The sequence below is a fragment of the Xenopus laevis genome, chromosome 8S (assembly GCF_017654675.1).
Source record: "Xenopus laevis strain J_2021 chromosome 8S, Xenopus_laevis_v10.1, whole genome shotgun sequence".
In the NCBI taxonomy this organism is placed as follows: Eukaryota; Metazoa; Chordata; class Amphibia; order Anura; family Pipidae; genus Xenopus; species Xenopus laevis.
In genome coordinates, this window is record NC_054386.1 from 71091808 (window position 1) to 71111993 (window position 20186).

The 20186-nt window shown below is 37.9% G+C and overlaps 1 protein-coding gene across 1 annotated transcript in view; it reads right to left on the reverse strand.

The window, feature by feature from the left end:
• Positions 1–1945: 1945 nt before the first annotated feature.
• Positions 1946–20186, reverse strand: part of klhl4.S (kelch like family member 4 S homeolog) — a 90712-nt gene continuing 72471 nt past the window's right edge. Inside the window, exons 7-11 of the mRNA XM_018233057.2 lie at positions 18559–18783; positions 9308–9470; positions 7238–7450; positions 5545–5716; positions 1946–4446 (exon numbers count right to left, since the gene is read on the reverse strand). Coding sequence (XP_018088546.2) covers positions 4387–4446; positions 5545–5716; positions 7238–7450; positions 9308–9470; positions 18559–18783 — 833 coding nt within the window. The 3' untranslated portion in view covers positions 1946–4386. The remainder of the gene's footprint in view (positions 4447–5544; positions 5717–7237; positions 7451–9307; positions 9471–18558; positions 18784–20186) is intronic.

Below are 20186 nucleotides of genomic sequence, written 5' to 3' on the forward strand. Positions count from 1 at the left end.
ATCGAATTCGATTTTAAGTATTTTTAAAAACAAACTTCGATTTTTCAAAGTCCACCAATTGATTTCATATAGGTTCTAGGAGGTCCCTCAGGCAGGTTTTAGATGGTGAATGGTCGAAGTCAAAGTTTTAAAGAGACAGTACATGATACATTTTAATATTCAAATTTTCAAATTCTTTTTCAAATTCAAAATGAATTTGGACTATTCCCTGGTCAAAGTATACAAAAATAGCTTGAAATTTTAATTTTTTTACTTTGGATTTTCACTTCGACCCTTGATAAATCTGCCCCTAAATGTCACAATATGAGGCTGATTTAATAATTTATACATTTAATTACGACATTGGCAGCACCGAAACCAGTGCAACTAGCATGATAATTTAATAATCAGCCCTGTAGAATCAGCTTATATTACAGGCCAAGCAAATTTTCTGCGACCCCTAAGCTTAGCTTCTCACCAGCTGCTCAGAGCCCAGTGAGCATGTGAGTGGTCGTAGACACTTTCCAAGATGCTGGCACCCTGTGATAAGTTTGAAATCCTGGATCATTGCTGCTATTGAGAAGCTAAAACTTTAGGCTGGTACAATAAGTTTATTATGTAAAACATGGCATTTTTAGCCGTATTCATTTTTAGGGTTTAGTTCTCCTTTAAAGGGTTAAAGGTGGCCTGGCTCAACCACAGAAAACAAACCAAACTAAATACATAGCTCTTTTGATATTTTAAGCTTCAATTTGACCCTAAAAATTGTTGTAGCAGTATATATCAAGTTGCCAGATCATTTAAAAAATTAGGGAGAAAATGCAAGTGGCTTGCCAGCATTCAAATGAAACCTAGTCAATACAGCTCTGCTAGTTAGATTTTTTAGAAAGTTAGTCAGCAAACCCCCTTTTGTTTAGAAGAATGATTCACTTGCAATGGAAAAATACAGTAAATATAATCCAACTTTTTTAAAATATCCCACCTGAATTTTCTCTATGGCAGGGATATGTTACAGTGCTAAGAGTAACTTATTACAGAGTAATACATCTGCATACACAGTATATATTTTTCTGCCAAATTCTGTCAATGACAAATAATAAATAAAGATTAAATGAAGAGAAATAATTGACCACATACTTCAAGTAAAAAAGAAATTTATTTATTTTCAACCATGCCAAAAATGTCATCTATTTGTTTTAAAATGCATACACGTGTGCACTTTTTGGCATAGACAGCGTATAAAGTAAGTTCTAGGTAGAAATATTTCACATTAAACAAGAAAGTAGGGGTTTTACATTTAGAATTAATTTTCAACACCATTGTGATTTTAAACATTAGAAAAACATTAAGGTGAATGCTACAAAACAGTACTAGAACTGCAAATTTCTTTTAAAAATGTGAATAGAATGTAGTTCTATTAAAGTTTTTTGAAGTTGAAAAAAAATTAGAAACAAAGGTAATGTAACCCTTCCACTGCGAACAATTGTAAAACAAAAGGCAACCTGGAGATGGAGAATACATTAAAGGGTTAGTAAGCAAAACACAATATTACAAAAATTTTGATATATCTTTTTAACAAGCTTCTATGTTAGTATACAGGCCAGAGCATGGCTTTTAAGAAGCATTCGAAATGTGTGAGTATTAGGGGTACATTTATTATTGGTCGAATGACGAGGGTTAATTAATCCTCGATATTCGACCATCGAAGTTAAATCCTTCAACTTCAAATATCGAAGTCGAAGGATTTACCACAATTCGTTCGATCGATCGAACCATTTTCCTTCGATCACAAATTGCCTAGAAAGCCTATGGGGACCTTCCCCATAGGCTAACATTGGTGCTTGGTAGGTTTTAGGTGGCGAAGTAGGTGGTCGAAGTTTTTTTTAAAGAGACAGTACCTCGACAATCGAATGGTCGAATAGTCGAACGATTTTTAGTTTGAATCGTTCGATTCAAAGTCGTAGTCGAAGGTTGAAATAGCCAATTCGATGGTCAAAGTAGCCAAAAAAATACTTTGTTAAGTAATTGTGCCCCTTAAAGTATTTTCCTTTGACTGCGTATGTTTTTATGACCAAATTACAGTGTAAAACTAGAAGTAGAAGCAAGTCATTTTCTTCATTCCTTTTCCCTATATTAGAAATATTACAGTTGCTAGTAATTGGCCAGTGGATAGTAAACCCTGCAAGCTTTTTCATATGTTTCAATGGCCTGTCTGACTTTGCGATTTTTACATTTTTAAGCTTGCAAAAATGTAAACATGCTATTTTAATGCTCATTTCCATTTCACAGTACAGTTTATGAATGCATTATGTACATTTTGAGGTGTGGGTTATTGGCACTCTAAAGTTGAGGTCATAAATCATTATATATCAATGTGATATACTACAGCAATTAATACAAAAACCCACCATTGATTTGTACTAATACACAAATGAAAAGCAATTACATAATTCAATAAGTTGTAGTTTACTGGAATGCAGTTAGATAGCTTTAGTCATTCACTTTTAACTGGCTGAAACTGCTGTAATCAGTGGCCTTTACACTGATTATATTTCATGAGCATTCGGTGTCTAAAGGAACAGTAAACTGAACTGCAAACATTATAAAATATTCACAAATAAATATATAGAAATTATAATGCATATGAACAAAGACCAATATTAACATGGTTTCCTGTTGCTCTCTATAATGACTTTGAGCAAATATAGGAGGCGGTTATTCCTGTTAAAGCTATAGCTGAATTAGTGAATTACTTCACATGCCGCATTGTACCCCATTACCATCAGCACTTTATTTTAACATTGCGCATCAGGTGCTCACCAAATACAACAAATCAAATAATTAATTTTAATAGAATGGGTAGAATAGATGTTAAAGGAGATGTAAGTTGAGCAATCTTAGCCAAATATCTAGTGAAAATATGCTCCATCTGTAGATTTTTTTTTTTCAACATTTCTGTTTTTAACTGTTAATGCTAATGAGTCAAATTCCATTTCATTTAATACTTTAAAATGTTACATCTTATTTTAAATGCTATCTTGGTTATATAAACTGCAGAACATTTGAAGCTTGATAGCCTTTTTCAGGTAATCAATTTCACAATCACATCATTCTCTACTGATTGGATTCCTCATTTCAGTGGAATATGACAAACTGTCTTGCTTTATTGCTTGTTGCTTTGAATTCACAAGGTATTAAAAGTTACTGATCCTGTTTTATTTGGTTTATTAGTTGCAATGATACTTCACTGCAAAGAAGCCCGTAAGCCCATAACTATTTTTATTGTAATTATCCTATCTTGTTTTCTTAGTCTTCCAAATCCCCACAAATACCAGTTGCCTTAGAAAATATAACTTTATCCCCAAATGTTTATTTAACCAGTTAAATATATCCAAAAGGAAATGTGCAATGTTATTAAGTTTTATGAGGATGTTCATTATTCTACCGACTAAACCATAAAATAAAGGAAATACAATTTTAGGACTGTTTACTTTATCATAATTTGAGTTTCCAACTTCCTCTCCTTCCAGCACAATCAGGCAAAGTTTAGGTCACAGAGAGAGCACTTTTTGTTTACGTTATTTAGAATAGAATAGAAGGTAATTTTATGTTTCATATTCAGTGCAGAATGGTTCTGGCATTTGATTACGTTGTTTGTTAATGAACATTGCTTTTTACATAAGGGATAGGACATGAGGGCTCAAAGCATGTTTACAGCACATATATAAAGAAACAAACGAGATGACATGCAGACCTACTGTAAATGCGTGGACTATTTGTTCATTGAAATGCAACCATTTGTTCTATTGTGCCTTAGTGTAATTGCTTTTAGTACTTAAATGTTGAGCACACAAATCAGAAACATATCTATGATGTTTAATGTTAGCAAATAATAGTATTTAAAAAAAAAACATCAAATAATAAAACAAATGGTAAAGTTAAATAAAAGCCAAAGTAAAAGGAAAGTAAAAAATCACATTTTAATTGAACTGTCTCCAGGTTTCTACACATTTCTAAATTTTTGTTTTCCTTAATAAAAAAGTTGTCCTAGTTGTATAACAGAATGCAATATATTAAAATATAAGCCTATTATACTAATTATCTTTCAGGATGGTACATAAATATATTTGCAAAGACTATATTTTGGTATTATCTAGAATGCATACTGTGTCAAAACTTTCACTATGTAAACATGGAGTTTTTGGAATTGTAGTTTTGGCACAGGTCATATATAACAAATATCAACACAAATTACATATGTACAATTCTGCAGGTGAACGTTTTTTGATTCTCCAACTACCAGAGTCATTTTAAAACCAGTTTTCACAGAGAAGATAAATTGTGCAGACTGTGATTCGTTCAGTGCCCTCATTGTGCCATTTCAGTGTTGTTTGGAAAGAAAACTTGTCATGGTAACTTTATTACTACAAGACAAGCCCCAGCTCTTCCGATATTAAGTGAAACATCCTATAGGGTAAAAGTAAAAACAAAGTTACTATAAATGACAAAATATAAATCACTCTAGGAGATTTGTTTTACATTTTTAGCACCCTAATATTCATGAAAAAAAGCACAATTGGAGCAAACATAACATGATATAAATGTAGTTTTGTGAAAGATAAAGTCAACTATTGGTTAAGGCCTGCTCGGTCACTTGGTCTAAATATATGTAAAATATATGTAAAATATATAGAATGGCCTCAGTTACCTTTGTCTTTCAAAATTATGTAGCAGATTTATAAATAATTTGAACTAAAGAATTCAGAAAGATTACCAGTAATTTATTTTTTACTGAATCTAAAATTTTTCTACTAATCTGAATCTAAAATTTGACACATGTGAAAGCAGATGTTTTAAAATGTGTTTGACTGCTTTGAGCAACACTGAGTACTAAAACCCATTCAAATCCAAAATCTACAATACAAATTTCAAGAGGAGAAAAGTTTGGGTAATATGAAAACACTTAAATAGAAAATAGTATTTTAGCAGTTAATTTTGTAAAATTTACAGATTATTGATAAATTGGTCCAAATATGTTGCAGTGGTGCAGTGGTTTATTCACTAAAATCCACAATTTTCTCAATATTTTTTTAAAACCACTTTGAACCAAACTCCGTGCTCATTTTTAACACATTTATCAATAAGTTTACTTGAAAAAATCTGGTGTTGGAAAAGACTCATAAAATAATCATAAAAAAAAATCCAAATTGCATGATTTTTTTAAAGTTGTTTAAACAACTTATTTATTACAGCCCCAAAGTTGACAGATGTTCAAGAAAGAAGCATATTTAACCATAAAGAGCAAGCAGAAAATAAAACTAGAAATGCACATCCACTAACAAAGAGAATGCATAGTAATGAAACATTTAGACATGCAACTCTATCTAATGGCACACAACAGAGACATCTCAACCCTAGTACTGGATAATTCTAAAAAGGTAAGACTGTTATAAGAATGGATGCTGAAATACCTTTTATTGCTAAAATATTAAGATTATTATATCTATATCCAAATACAAAGATTTAGTTTCCCTACTCCCCCGCCCCAAAAAAAACTTTATTTACCTGTGTCCATTCATTGGTTTGTGCATCATATGATTCCACAATGTTAAGGTACGACTGTCCATCATATCCACCCACAGCATACAGCCTGTCTCCTAGAGGACAAACTCCAACTGCATCTCTAGGTATGCTCAATGGGGCCACCATTGTCCAGTTATCAGTTTTGGGATCGTACCTTATATGTGTACAAAAATATATTATAAATACTTTTAAATACATTTAACAAAGCCTACGGATGAAAATATGCCAGAACATTTGCTAGAGATTTTGGATTTATGTAAGTGAGATTAATATAATTTTAAACTATTTTATAAGAATTAGGTATCAGGTTTTATAGAAGGCAATGCCTTTAAATGTCTTCAAGTTTAGATGATATTTAGATGAATCTAAATATCTATCTATTTTACATATGTCTGATGCCAATTTTTATTTTAATTCCTCTGTTCATAGAGGCCATTTGATTATAGAGCCCTCTAATCCAAAGACTGCTGAAAATGAAGTGACAGTTTGCAGAAATAAATGAATTGGTATGGAATGTATTATCCGGAATGCTTTGACTTGGGGTTTTCTGGATAAGTGATCTTTCTGTAATTTGGCTCATCATACCTTAAGCCTACAAAAATAATAAAAAAAAACCCAATAAGACTGTTTTGCCATTAGTGTTGATTTAAGCAGACTTAATCATCATCAAGTACATGGTACTTTTTTATTATGATAGAGAAAATTAAATTACTGCAAAAATATGATTGCTTAAAATTGTATTTATGGAAGTTGACGGCAATGGGATGTGGGGTGCCAGTGTTCACAATGTGCCTATGTCAAATAGTAAAAGAGAAGCTGACTGATACCAGTTCACCCAAATACTTTCCTGTGGTCTCACACAGGCAGAAATCCCTGCAACCCATACGGTTTACATATAATTTTGGACATGCTGAAGAGACCAAGTGAAATTCATTAATTCATGTTCCTGCATAATAAAGATTTCCCCGTTGGAATAGAAAAAAATTTCAGGACGATTTAAGGACATGTCATAGTTTTTCCTGTGTTAGTCAACCATTGATACAAAACTGATGCAAAAACTAAAAAAATGTATGGATAAAACTGATATGGTAAGAATTTGAGCTAAAAGATAACCCTGCATTATAAAATCAATTATAGTCATAGTCATACATAAATTGCTGGAGATGTGGATAAGTCCTAGCCAAACTTTGGACATGCCTAAATATTTTGACTACTATGGTCAAAGGTAAAAGAAACAATGATGACAATGGTCTATGCAACAATACAGAGAGATCCAGTGGGAAGGAGCAAGCAAAAAGATAAACACAAACGGCACTCCATTGTATACTCATTTCTACAAGATGCTCAATTGCCTTGCATTTAAAATTAACAATTCTAAAAACAACAGGAAGAATTTATAAACACAATTCAACACATTTGTTAAACAGAGCATGTAACAGCCCACGACAAAGCAATGACCTTTCTGAAATACTGGTATCTGAGGGACTCATATTGTAAAATTACATCAAAATTTATTTATGCAGGCAATATATGTCAGGGAGTCATTATCCTCTAAAAAATAACTGCTAGACTTTAATGGGCGCCGGCAAAGCAAAATGGGTCAAATTTGCCCAAGCCTATTAATAACGTTTTCTTGATTATAGATCTCACACCTGTTTAACAATACAAATCTTACCTTTCAACACAATCAGATAGTCTAGAGCAATGATTTGAAGCTGGGGCATCATGGCCTCCAACTGCATAGAGAAACCCATTGTATGTTGCTACTCCAACTCCTCCTCTTCTTTTTGACATAGGAGAGCACATACTCCATTTGTTTGTGTGGGGATCAAAACATTCCATTGACTTTAAGCAAGAGCTGCCATCTCTTCCTCCCACAGCATATAATCTACAAAACAATCAATGCAATTGAATGAAATGTAAAAGTAATTTTAAGGCACATCTAAAAATTTGAAAAGTTTAGACCATTTATTGGCACAAAATGACTTATTTCTTAAAAAAAACATTTTATACTCAATAATATCAGTAAACATACTAAAAAGTACAGCATGTTTTTTTTTATATTTTATAAAATTATATTACAGGTGTTTTAAAATGGAGCTAGTCACGCAACAAAATATGAGATATTCAACTGAGAACAAAAGAACTTTATAATACATAAGTGAATTTTCTGCTGATGTTCTTTTTCTCAGAATAAACAGTGTGTAATTGTGTTACTATTTATCAGTTGCTTGAATACTTTTACACAGAAGAACCAAAGCTAGAAAACTGAAAAGAAGATGTCACAATAATAGCCCAGCTGCATCTGCTCTATAGTTGCAGTTCTAAGCAATTCTAGCTTCCAAAAATGCCATGTCTGCAAATTAGAATGATGATTAACTCTCAAATTTGGATAATTAATACATAAATGCTAAAAGACTGGTATACACTTAGGGGCACATTTACTAATGGTCGAATATCGAGGGTTAATTAACCCTCGATATTCGACCGTCAAAGTAAAATCCTTCGACTGCGAATATCGAAGTCAAAGGATTTACCGCATTTCCTGCGATCGAACGATCGAAGGAAAAATCGAACGATTAAATCCTTCTAATCGATTTTAATCCATCGATCGAACGACTTTCCTTTGATCAGAAATTTGTTAGAAAGCCTATGGGGACTTGGTAGATTTTAGGTGGCGAAGTAGGGGGTTGATTTTTTTTTTAAAGAGACAGTGGTCGAATGGTCGAATAGTCGAACGATTTTTAGTTTTGGGGGTTTTTTTGGTTCATGTTTTAGTTTCACTTTAACTTCCCCTGTAAGTATATGTTATGGGTCTCACTCCATGGATGTCCTATGACATTAATTGTGCACCTCCTGCCACTGCATATTTTTATCACAAGAATGTTTTTGGATTTTCACTTTGACAAAAGGCTATTATATTTGCCAAATATTCGTTAAAAAAATCAAAAAGATCTCAATGGTGTTGTCTGTAAAATAATATAAATATTCATATATTCAGCACACATCTATTTTAATTAAACTGACTATATATTAAATTGAATTAATTTTTGTATGTATATAGATATATTTTCTGCACCTAAAATAGAGTACCAAGTACTGCACCCAACTCTGAATGCAATATTGTTTGCATGTAGCAGTGCTATGTTCAGAGTAGTGGTCTTGGACACCACATGAGTGTCTCCTGGAATGTCCCCTAACTTGTGCATCATTCATGCAGCCTAGGGTTTACCAAAGCCCACAAGGTGCAGTTGAGTCGCGTACTTACCACCTATAGCAATGGGAATGATCACAAACATATTTATAAAATATAAAATGACTATATAAACTTCATCTCATGAAAATAAAATAAAACTCTAAATATAAACAATTACAAATGCTATACCTGAAATAAAGTTACTTAGTTATAAGAATAAAAATTTGCATTTTGCAATGTAATATTCTTCCTCAAACTGTTAAAAAAGTTCTTGAAGGTGTCATAATCTTTTAACGCAAACATAACTTTTTCAATAATAACCTTTTGTACATTGACTGCACACTGGAGCAAACTATAAAATTAGCAAACCTTCTTCCACTGTTGGAAGAGGTCACTAAATAGTTTTCAGGGTCATAAAAGCTATGTTAAATTTGTGCAAAGGAAAATTTATTCACGCCAAGACATACCTTTTTGCATCGCAAATATTTTTCCTTTACTGACTTTTATTACATATTTTATCCCCACATGAGAATCTTAATCTATACATACTTGCTATTTAGTGCTGCCACCCCTACTGTGCTTCTAGGAGTTGACATACTGGCAACATAATTCCACTGTCGTGCTTGGGGGTCCCATCTTTCTACAGTGTTCAGGTAGCTCCATCCATCATGTCCACCAACTGCATACATTGGCCCTTCCAAAACTGCAACTCCTTGGTGCAATTAAAAAAAAACAACCCACAAAATGTGTTTAATTCAGTAATGTGTAGTAAAGCTACATATACAGGGTAATATTGTATTAATGAACAAAATTACAGCAGATTTAATCATGAATGTTTTTTTCCATAATGAAAACACTTTAAAGTACTGTATGGTGTTAAGAATAAGGCCTGCGTCATAAAAGAAAACTACTGTATGTGCTGTATTGATTTGGTTTCCAATGTACACTTTTGTAGGAAATTAGGCTCTGAAGGCACAATTAAATTACAGTTGTTGGCTTCTGTAACTCTGGAATATTGCTATCCAATACATATGGGGCAGATATATTAAAGGTTGAGGTGAATTTTCAAATTGGGAAAAATTTTAATGTCGAGCTATTTTTGTGTACTTTAACTAGGGCATAGTCTAAATTCAATTCAAATTTGCAAAAAAATTCTAATATCTAAATTTATCATGTACTGTCTCTTACTAAAAATTCAACATCAACCATTCACCATCTAAAAGCTGCCGAATTGCTGTTTTAGCCTATGGGGGACCTCCTAGAACCTATTTGGAGTCAATTGGTTTACTTTGAAAAATCAACGTTTTTTTGGGGAAAAACTTTGAATCGAATTCGATCAAATGCGCTATTTCTTCTATTTGAACAATTCAAATTCGACCAAATAAAGACCTATTTGACTGAAAACGGATGTATTTGACCCAAAAAAAAACTTTGACTTAATTTTGGTTGGTCTTTTTTAATTTGAATTTCTTGAGGTTTTTTCAATTTCGAAATTCGACCCTTGATAAATATGCCCAATAGTACAGCATATGTAGTTTTAAGGGCAGAGTTAACAAAGATTAAATAGGTCTTACTTAAGAAAATTTGGCAAATAAATATTTTCATGACATTGGTGGTATTGTTTTTAATACTGGGAATTGCAATGGGTAAAAAGGACTTTTTGCATAATTGTGCTAAAATATACCATTTTATCAGTTTTACCAAATGCAAAGGTATTTTCTATGGGAAGCATGATTTCCCACAGACTATAAAGTGCCCCAAATGCCATTGCCGGGCCGCATGGGCAGTCTTGCCACTCACTAAAATATGGCATGGGTTTTCCGCAAGTAAACGCTATGCAATAGCTTAGAAACATGGAGATTCCATAATTTCAGGAAACCTTAGTAATCAGAAGAGGTGTCAGGAAACTGTTTTCTGGTTAACTTCCTTTTGTTCTATTAGGCTGACCAGACTCGCCTGCATTTGCAATCATCAGCTGCTGGGGGAGAAAAGGGGGTTTGACATCACTCCAACATGCTGTGCAGCAGTAAAGAAAAACAAGCTTCACAAGGTTAAGCAGTCTTGGGAATGTAAGAAAATGACTTTACTTGTGTATAGTTTATACATATTGTAAACTATAAAACAAATCTACTTGCCCTTTTAAAAAAATGGATATCATTATAGGATTCTGCTTGAGAAGCACCAGTTACTGGTGTGTTTTTAGAACAGCATGTTTTCCCACAACAGTATCCCTTAATGTTTTACCACTTTCCCAGGAGATTATTTTTTTCACTAAAGGTCATTCATGCTCAGGCAATTTTTGAGATTATTTTATGGGAATGTATCCAGCACTGTATCCAAAGAACAAGCAACTAGGGATGTAGCGAACGTCGGAAAAAAAGTTCGCGAACATATTCGCGAACTTGCGCAAAAATGCGAGCGGTTCGCGAACGGTTCGCGAACCCCATAGACTTCAATGGGAAGGCGAACTTTAACATCTAGAAAAGACATTTCTGGCCAGAAAAATGATTTTAAAGTTGTTTAAAGGGTGCAACGACCTGGACAGTGGCATGCCAGAGGGGGATCAAGGGCAAAAATGTATCTGAAAAATCTGCCTGTGTGTGCTTGGAAGAGATAGTGTAGGGGGAGAGCTGTTAGTGATTTCAGGGACAGATGATAGTAAGCTTGCTGGCTAGTAATCTGCTTGATACTGCTCTGTATTGGAGGGACAGAAGTCTGCAGGGATTTGAGGGACATTTTAGCTTAGGTAGCTTTGCTGGCTAGTAATCTACTGTTCTCTTTAAACAACTGCCATACGTTGACCTTGTAGGCATTGTTTGCCCAGTTTTTTTGGACGCAGCCACTGAAGCACAGTTGCCAGAAAAAATATGCCATATAAATGCTGAAAATAGTCATTTTTCGCCATACGTTGACCTTGTAGACATTGTTTGCCCAGTTTTTTTGGACGCAGCCACTGAAGCACAGTTGCCAGAAAAATTATGCCATATAAATGCTGAAAATATAAATTTTTTTGGTTGCAGCCACTGAAGCACAGAGGCCAGAAAAATTATGCCATATAAATGCAGAAAATATGCATTTTTTTGGTCGCAGCCACTGAAGCACAGTTGACAGAAAAATTATGCCATATAAATGCTGAAAATAGTCATTTTTTGCCATACGTTGACCTTGTAGACATTGTTTGCCCAGTTTTTTTGGTTGCAGCCACTGAAGCACAGAGGCCAGAAAAAATTAAACCAGTAGGGTTTGCACCCTAGTTTGTAACGGTGGCGGAGGGAGGAGGAGGACGCTAAAGGACAGCTGTGTGTGGAGTCATGAGGCTTGAAGAGAAGGACAGCTGCATAGAAGTCAGAACAAGTCTTCCGGCGTGCAGTAACCCTCCGAGATCCACCCCTCATTCATTTTAATAAAGGTCAGGTAATCGACACTTTTGTGACCTAGGCGAGTTCTCTTCTCAGTTACAATCCCTCCTGCTGCACTGAAGGTCCTTTCTGAGAGCACACTTGAGGCTGGGCAAGACAAGAGGTTCATGGCAAATTGTGACAGCTCTGGCCACAGATCAAGCCTGCGCACCCAGTAGTCCAGGGGTTCATCGCTCCTCAGAGTGTCGATATCTGCAGTTAATGCCAGGTAGTCCGCTACCTGCCGGTCGAGGCGTTCTTTGAGGGTGGATCCAGAAGGGTTGTGGCGCTGCCTTGGACAGAAAAACATTTGCATGTCTGACGTTACAGACTGGCCAAAGGGCTTTGTCCTTGCAGGTGTGCTCGTGGCAGGATTACTGGCACCTCTGCCCCTGGAATGTTGATGAGTTCCTGAAGTGACATCACCCTTAAAAGCATTGTACAACATGTTTTGCAGGCTGGTTTGTAAATGCCGCATCTTTTCGGACTTGTGGTATGTTGGTAACATTTCTGACACTTTATGCTTGTACCGAGGGTCTAGTAGCGTTGCGACCCAGTACAGGTCCTTCTCCTTAAGCCTCTTGATACGGGGGTCCTTCAACAGGCATGACAGCATGAAAGACCCCATTCTCACAAGGTTGGATGCAGAGCTATCCATCTCCGCTTCCTCATTATCAAGGACTGCATCATCCACGGTCTCCTCCCCCCAGCCACGTACAAGACCAGGGGTCCCCAAAAGGTCACCACTAGCCCCCTGGGAAGCCTGCTCCTGTTGGTCCTCCTCCTCCTCCTCCACAAAGCCACCTTCCTCCTCTGACTCCACTTCTGGCACCTCTCCCTGCGTTGCAGCAGGTGCCTGGGTTCGTTCTGGTGATTCCGACCAGAAATCGTGCGCTTCCAGCTCCTCGTCACGCTGGTCTACAGCCTCATCTGTCACTCGTCGCACGGCACGCTCCAGGAATAAAGCGAAGGGTATTAGGTCGCTGATGGTGCCTTCGGTGCGACTGACCATATTTGTCACCTCTTCAAAAGGTCGCATGAGCCTGCAGGCATCGCGCATAAGCACCCAGTAACGGGGGAAAAAAATCCCCAGCTGTGCAGATCCAGTCCTACCACCCAGTTCAAAAAGGTACTCGTTGACGGCCCTTTGTTGTTGCAGCAGACGTTCCAACATAAGGAGCGTTGAATTCCAGCGAGTCTGGCTGTCAGAAATCAAATGCCTGACTGGCATGTTGTAGCGCTGCTGAATGTCAGCAAGGCGTGCCATGGCTGTGTAGGAACGCCTGAAATGGGCCGACACCTTTCTGGACTGGGTGAGAACGTCCTGGAATCCTGGGTACTTGGAGACAAAACGTTGGACTATTAAATTTAACACATGTGCCATGCAGGGCACATGTGTTAAATTGCCTAGTCTCAACGCTGCCAACAGATTGCTTCCATTGTCACACACCACTTTTCCGATCTGCAGTTGGTGTGGGGTCAGCCACCGATCGGCCTGTGACTGCAGAGATGACAGGAGTACAGATCCGGTATGGTTTTTGCTTTCCAGGCACGTCATCCCCAAGACAGCGTGACAACGGCGTACCTGGCACGTCGAATAGCCTAGGGGGAGCTGGGGGTGCACAGGTGTGGAGGAGGAGAAGGAGGACCCAGCAGCAGAGTAAGAAGAAGAAGAAGACGAGGTAGAGAGCGATGGAGGAGTAGAGGTGGTGGCAGAACCGCGTGCAATCCGTGGCGGTGACACCAACTCCACTGTTGTTGTTGAGCTACCCATTCCCTGCTTCCCAGCCATTACCAAGTTCACCCAGTGGGCAGTGTAGGTGACATACCTGCCCTGACCATGCTTGGAGGACCATGCGTCAGTAGTCATATGGACCTTTGGCCCAACACTAAGTGACAGAGATGCGGTAACTTGGCTCTGCACATGTTGGTACAGGTGTGGTATTCCCTTTTTAGAAAAAAAATTGCGGCTGGGTACCTTCCACTGCGGTGTCCCAATTGCTACAAATTTGCGGAAGGCCTCAGAGTCCACCAGCTGGTATGGTAAAAGCTGGCGGGCTAAGAGTGCAGACAAGCCAGCTGTCAGACGCCGGGCAAGGGGGTGACAGTCAGACATTGGCTTCTTACGCTCAAACATGGCCTTCACAGAAACTTGGCTGGTGGCAGATGACTGGGAATGGGAACAGGTGGTCAAGGTGGAAGGCGGAGTGGAGGGTGGTTCAGACGGGTCAAGGAGAGCAGAGGTAGAGCAGTAAGATGCTGGACCAGAAGGAGTGTGGCTTTTAGTTTGCCTGTTGCCTTTGAGGTGTTGCTCCCAAAGTGCTTTGTGCTTGCCGCTCATGTGCCTTCGCATAGAAGTTGTACCTATGTGGCTGTTGGGCTTACCAAGGCTCAGTTTCTGACTGCACTCATTGCAAATTACAATGCTTTTGTCAGAGGCACACACATTAAAAAAATCCCACACTGCTGACTTTTTGGAAGTGTGCGATCTGGCGGTAACAGTAGAAGTTGGCGGAGTTGGCGGTATTGGCGGCAATGGCGGGTGCGTTGGCCGGCTGAACACAGGTGCCGATACATGTTGTTGCCCTACTGATCCCTGCGGGCTGTCCTCCCTGCTTCTTCTAAGTCTTATTCTCCTACTGCCTCTCTGACTCTCCGTCTCTCCATCTGAACTACCCTCCTCTTGCTCTCTTCTACTAGGCACCCACAAAACATCAATCTCCTCATCATCATTCTCCTCAGATGCATCAATTTCTTCTGACACATCACAGAAGGAAGCAGCAGCGGGGACCTCCTCCTCATCACTCATTATGTCCATCTCTATCGTGTTCTCTGCCAGAATTAAATCTGGTGTAAGGTCCTCATCTCCTTCATCTTCTTCTGGCAATAATGGTTGCGCATTACTCAGTTCAAGAAACTCATTGGAAAATAACTCCTCTGACCCCAGTGAAGAAGGGGCACCGGTGGTGGAGGAAGTGTTACGTGGGGTGGCCATAGCAGTGGAGGATGAGGAGGATGTTGTGGTAAAGTTAGAAACGGTAGAGGATGGGGTGTGCTGTGTAAGCCAGTCAACTACCTCTTCAGCATTTTGGGAGTTCAGGGTCATTGGCTTTTTAAAACTGGGCAATTTGCTAGGGCCACAGGATTGCATAGCAGCACGGCCCCTAGCACGGCCTCTGCGTGGCGGCCTGCCTTTGCCTGGCATTATTTTTAAAAAAACAACAACAACAACAAAAACTCAGTTGGTTTTTCTGGAAACGATAATACACACAGCTAGATGGCGGGTTGAAGAAAACACTGTGCAAATAATGCCTACAAGGTCAACGTATACACTACTACAGCGGTGGATACGGATTACGTAAAATATATGAATGCTGCTTGAAAAAAAGTAACTCAAGTGGTTTTTCTAGAGACGATAATATTATCAATATTTAGACAAAATGTGAACAAGCTCACACAGCTCGATGGCGGGTTGAAGAAAACAGTGTGCAAATAATGCCTACAAGGTCAACGTATACACTACTACAGCGGTGGATACGGATTACGTAAAATATATGAATGCTGCTTGAAAAAAAGTAACTCAAGTGGTTTTTCTAGAGACGATAATATTATCAATATTTAGACAAAATGTGAACAAGCTCACACAGCTCGATGGCGGGTTGAAGAAAACAGTGTGCAAATAATGCCTACAAGGTCAACGTATACACTACTACAGCGGTGGATACGGATTACGTAAAATATATGAATGCTGCTTGAAAAAAAGTAACTCAAGTGGTTTTTCTAGAGACGATAATATTATCAATATTTAGACAAAATGTGAACAAGCTCACACAGCTCGATGGCGGGTTGAAGAAAACAGTGTGCAAATAATGCCTACAAGGTCAACGTATACACTACTACAGCGGTGGATACGGATTACGTAAAATATATGAATGCTGCTTGAAAAAAAGTAACTCAAGTGGTTTTTCTAGAGACGATAATATTATCAATATTTAGACAAAATGTGAACAAGCTCACACAGCTCGATGGCGGGTTGAAGAAAACAGTGTGCAAATAATGCCTACAAGGCCAACGTATACACTACTACAGCGGTGGATACGGATTACGTAAAATATATGAATGCTGCTTGAAAAAAAGTAACTCAAGTGGTTTTTCTAGAGACGATAATATTATCAATATTTAGACAAAATGTGAACAAGCTCACACAGCTCGATGGCGGGTTGAAGAAAACAGTGTGCAAATAATGCCTACAAGGTCAACGTATACACTACTACAGCGGTGGATACGGATTACGTAAAATATATGAATGCTGCTTGAAAAAAGTGACTCCGGTGTTTTTTCTGGAGACGGTAATATTATGGATATTTAGACAGAATGTGAACAAGGTCACACAGCTCGATGGCGGGTTGAAGAAAACAGTGTGCAAATAATGCCTACAAGGCCAACGTATACACTACTACAGCGGTGGATACGGATTACGTAAAATATATTATGGCTGCTTGAAAAAAGTGACTCCGGTGTTTTTTCTGGAGACGGTAATATTATGGATATTTAGACAGAATGTGAACAAGGTCACACAGCTCGATGGCGGGTTGAAGAAAACAGTGTGCAAATAATGCCTACAAGGCCAACGTATACACTACTACAGCGGTGGATACGGATTACGTAAAATATATTATGGCTGCTTGAAAAAAGTGACTCCGGTGTTTTTTCTGGAGACGGTAATATTATGGATATTTAGACAGAATGTGAACAAGGTCACACAGCTCGATGGCGGGTTGAAGAAAACAGTGTGCAAATAATGCCTACAAGGCCAACGTATACACTACTACAGCGGTGGATACGGATTACGTAAAATATATTATGGCTGCTTGAAAAAAGTGACTCCGGTGTTTTTTCTGGAGACGGTAATATTATGGATATTTAGACAGAATGTGAACAAGGTCACACAGCTCGATGGCGGGTTGAAGAAAACAGTGTGCAAATAATGCCTACAAGGCCAACGTATACACTACTACAGCGGTGGATACGGATTACGTAAAATATATTATGGCTGCTTGAAAAAAGTGACTCCGGTGTTTTTTCTGGAGACGGTAATATTATGGATATTTAGACAGAATGTGAACAAGGTCACACAGCTCGATGGCGGGTTGAAGAAAACAGTGTGCAAATAATGCCTACAAGGCCAACGTATACACTACTACAGCGGTGGATACGGATTACGTAAAATATATTATGGCTGCTTGAAAAAAGTGACTCCGGTGTTTTTTCTGGAGATGGTAATATTATGGATATTTAGACAGAATGTGAACAAGGTCACACAGCTCGATGGCGGGTTGAAGAAAACAGTGTGCAAATAATGCCTACAGGGCAAATAATGCCTAAAAGGTCAACTTATACACTACTACAGCGGTAGTAAAATAAAAAAAGTAAAATAAAAAAAAATGAATATTAAAAAAAAAAATTAAAGTTGGTGCTGCTGAACTACTAGGAGCAGCAGATTAGCACACCAGTCCCACTCCCCAACACTGCTAGACTAATAGCACTGGGCTCTTATAGTAGTAGTAGTAGTAGTAGTAGTAAAACAACAAAAAAATAAATAAAAGCAGTCCTTACAAGGACTACTGTTATTGCAGCAGTCAGCAGATGAGATCAGAAGCAGGACAGCTGCCCACTGCAGCTACATACAGAGCACTGCAGTAGAAGGTAGATTACTAGCCAGCAAAGCTACCTAAGCTTAAATGTCCCTCAAACCCCTGCAGACTTCTGTCCCTCCAATAACAGAGCAGTATCAAAACGATTACTAGCCAGCAAACTTTCAACTGTCCCTGAAATCACTAACAGGCAGCAGCTCTCTCCCTACACTATCTCTTCAGCACACACAGGCAGAGTGAAAAAACGCTGCAGGGCTTCGGTTTTTATAGGGAAGGGGAGTGGTCCAGGGGAGAGCTTCCTGATTGGCTGCCATGTACCTGCTGGTCTGGGGTGAGAGGGCAAAAAAAAGCGCCAACAATGGCGAACCCAAAATGGCGAACGTCGCGCGACGTTCGCGAACTTCCGGCGAGCGCGAACACCCGATGTTCGCGCGAACAAGTTCGCTGGCGAACAGTTCGCGACATCTCTACAAGCAACATGTCTCTTAGATTCAAAATGGCAAGTTACACAAAGCAGGATGCAGTGTGGAAAATGCAAAATGTCAACCTATTTTGCACTTTGCACCCTGTGACCTGCATTGTAAATGACCCCTATTGTGTTCTGACTGCTTACATTTTTTACTTTGTGATAACTCTTAAGTATTTAATATACTAATTACTATAATTTTACTCATATGCCATTCTGAGTTATTTTTATCAGACATTTTCTCTTAATTGTAGAAATTTAGACTCATATCATTAACCTTACCCAAGCCATGCCTGTGAGTTGACATAGGGGGCATTATGGACCACATTTTGGTTACTGGGTTAAAACATTCCACCGTGTTTGAAGTTTTTAATCCATCTCTTCCACCAACAACATATAGCTTATTATCAATAACTGCAACTCCAAATTGAAGACGTCTTCCATTCATTGTACTAATTTGTATCCAGCTGTTTGTCCGCAGATCATATTTTTCAATTGTAGTAGCACCTGACAAAATTAAGGAAAGTCAATCAGAAAAGCATAAATCATTTCTTTGTTTATGATTGATGCTATGTATTGAGATTTTATTTTATGCTCAAATCATAAATACTCCATGTTTTTCAGTAAAGCTAGCTCTAGCTTTAAGTCTTGCAGTAAATATGATCATGTAGTAATGGTTAAGTTTAAAAATCCTAATGAAATTTGGATGATTGTACAGAACATACTGTATATGGAAATCACAAATACAAAACATGAGCAAATGTACTAGGAAAGATACAGATTTCATAATGTAAATTGCAAATGATGAGATGTCAGAATCCTTTTGAGTATGTTTGCATTTAGATTGTTATTTGCCATGATTCTCATGATGTATTTAGTAATATTAATGTTTTTGTGTTACATAATAGATTTTTATTACTAACAAACTTCACAACCAGCCTCTGCTCAGTTCTCAAGTTCCCTGCATCCCCATCACAGAATTATATCACTCACTTAAACGGAATGAATCACTGTTGAATCATTTCATGCAAACATGAATTTACTGTTGTTTATTATTTTTATAGAAAATGCAAGTTAAATTGTCTTTGTTTCAAAGCAGTTTTTTTGATATATGAATGTAGCCCAAAGTAGGAAATAGTTACCGTATATACTCGAGTATAAGCCGAGTTTTTCAGCCCCCAAAATATGCTGAAAAACTCTACCTCGGCTTATATTCGGGTTAAGCGCAAAAACGGTCGCCGGCGCCTAAGAATAGTCGCCCGCATCTAAGAATAGTCGCCAGCGCCTAAGAATAGTCGCCCGCGCCTAAGAATAGTAGTCGGCGCCTAAGAATAGTCGCCAGTGCCTAAGAATAGTCTCCAAGAATATTCACCGGCGTCCAAGAATGGTCGCCGGCATCTCTAATGGGAGCAGAAAACCTCAATTTTTTGATTGAAACTTACCAGAAGCTGCTGCATTTCTCACCCTAGGCTTATAGTCGAGTCAATAAGCTTTCCCAGTTTTTGGAGGTAAAATTAGTTACCTTGGTTTATACTCGGGACGGCTTATACTCGAGTATATACGGTATGTCATTATACTTTTGCAAGTTATGTTTTTGTGCAGTTTACTTAATTAACTAAACTACTACTAAATATTTCTAATTTTCCTCAGAGTTTTTTTTATCTCATCTGAAAGTGTTCGAGGATCTAGGGGTCTTTGTAGATAACAAGTTGTCTAATTCTGGGCAGTGTCCTTCTGTGGCCACTAAAGCAAATAAAGTTCTGTCTTGCATAAAAAAGGGCATTAACTCAAGGGATGAAAACATAATTATGCCTCTTTATAGGTCCCTGGTAAGGCCCCATCTGGAGTATGCAGTGCAGTTTTGGACTCCAGTCCTTAAGAGGGATATAAATGAGCTGGAGAGAGTGCAG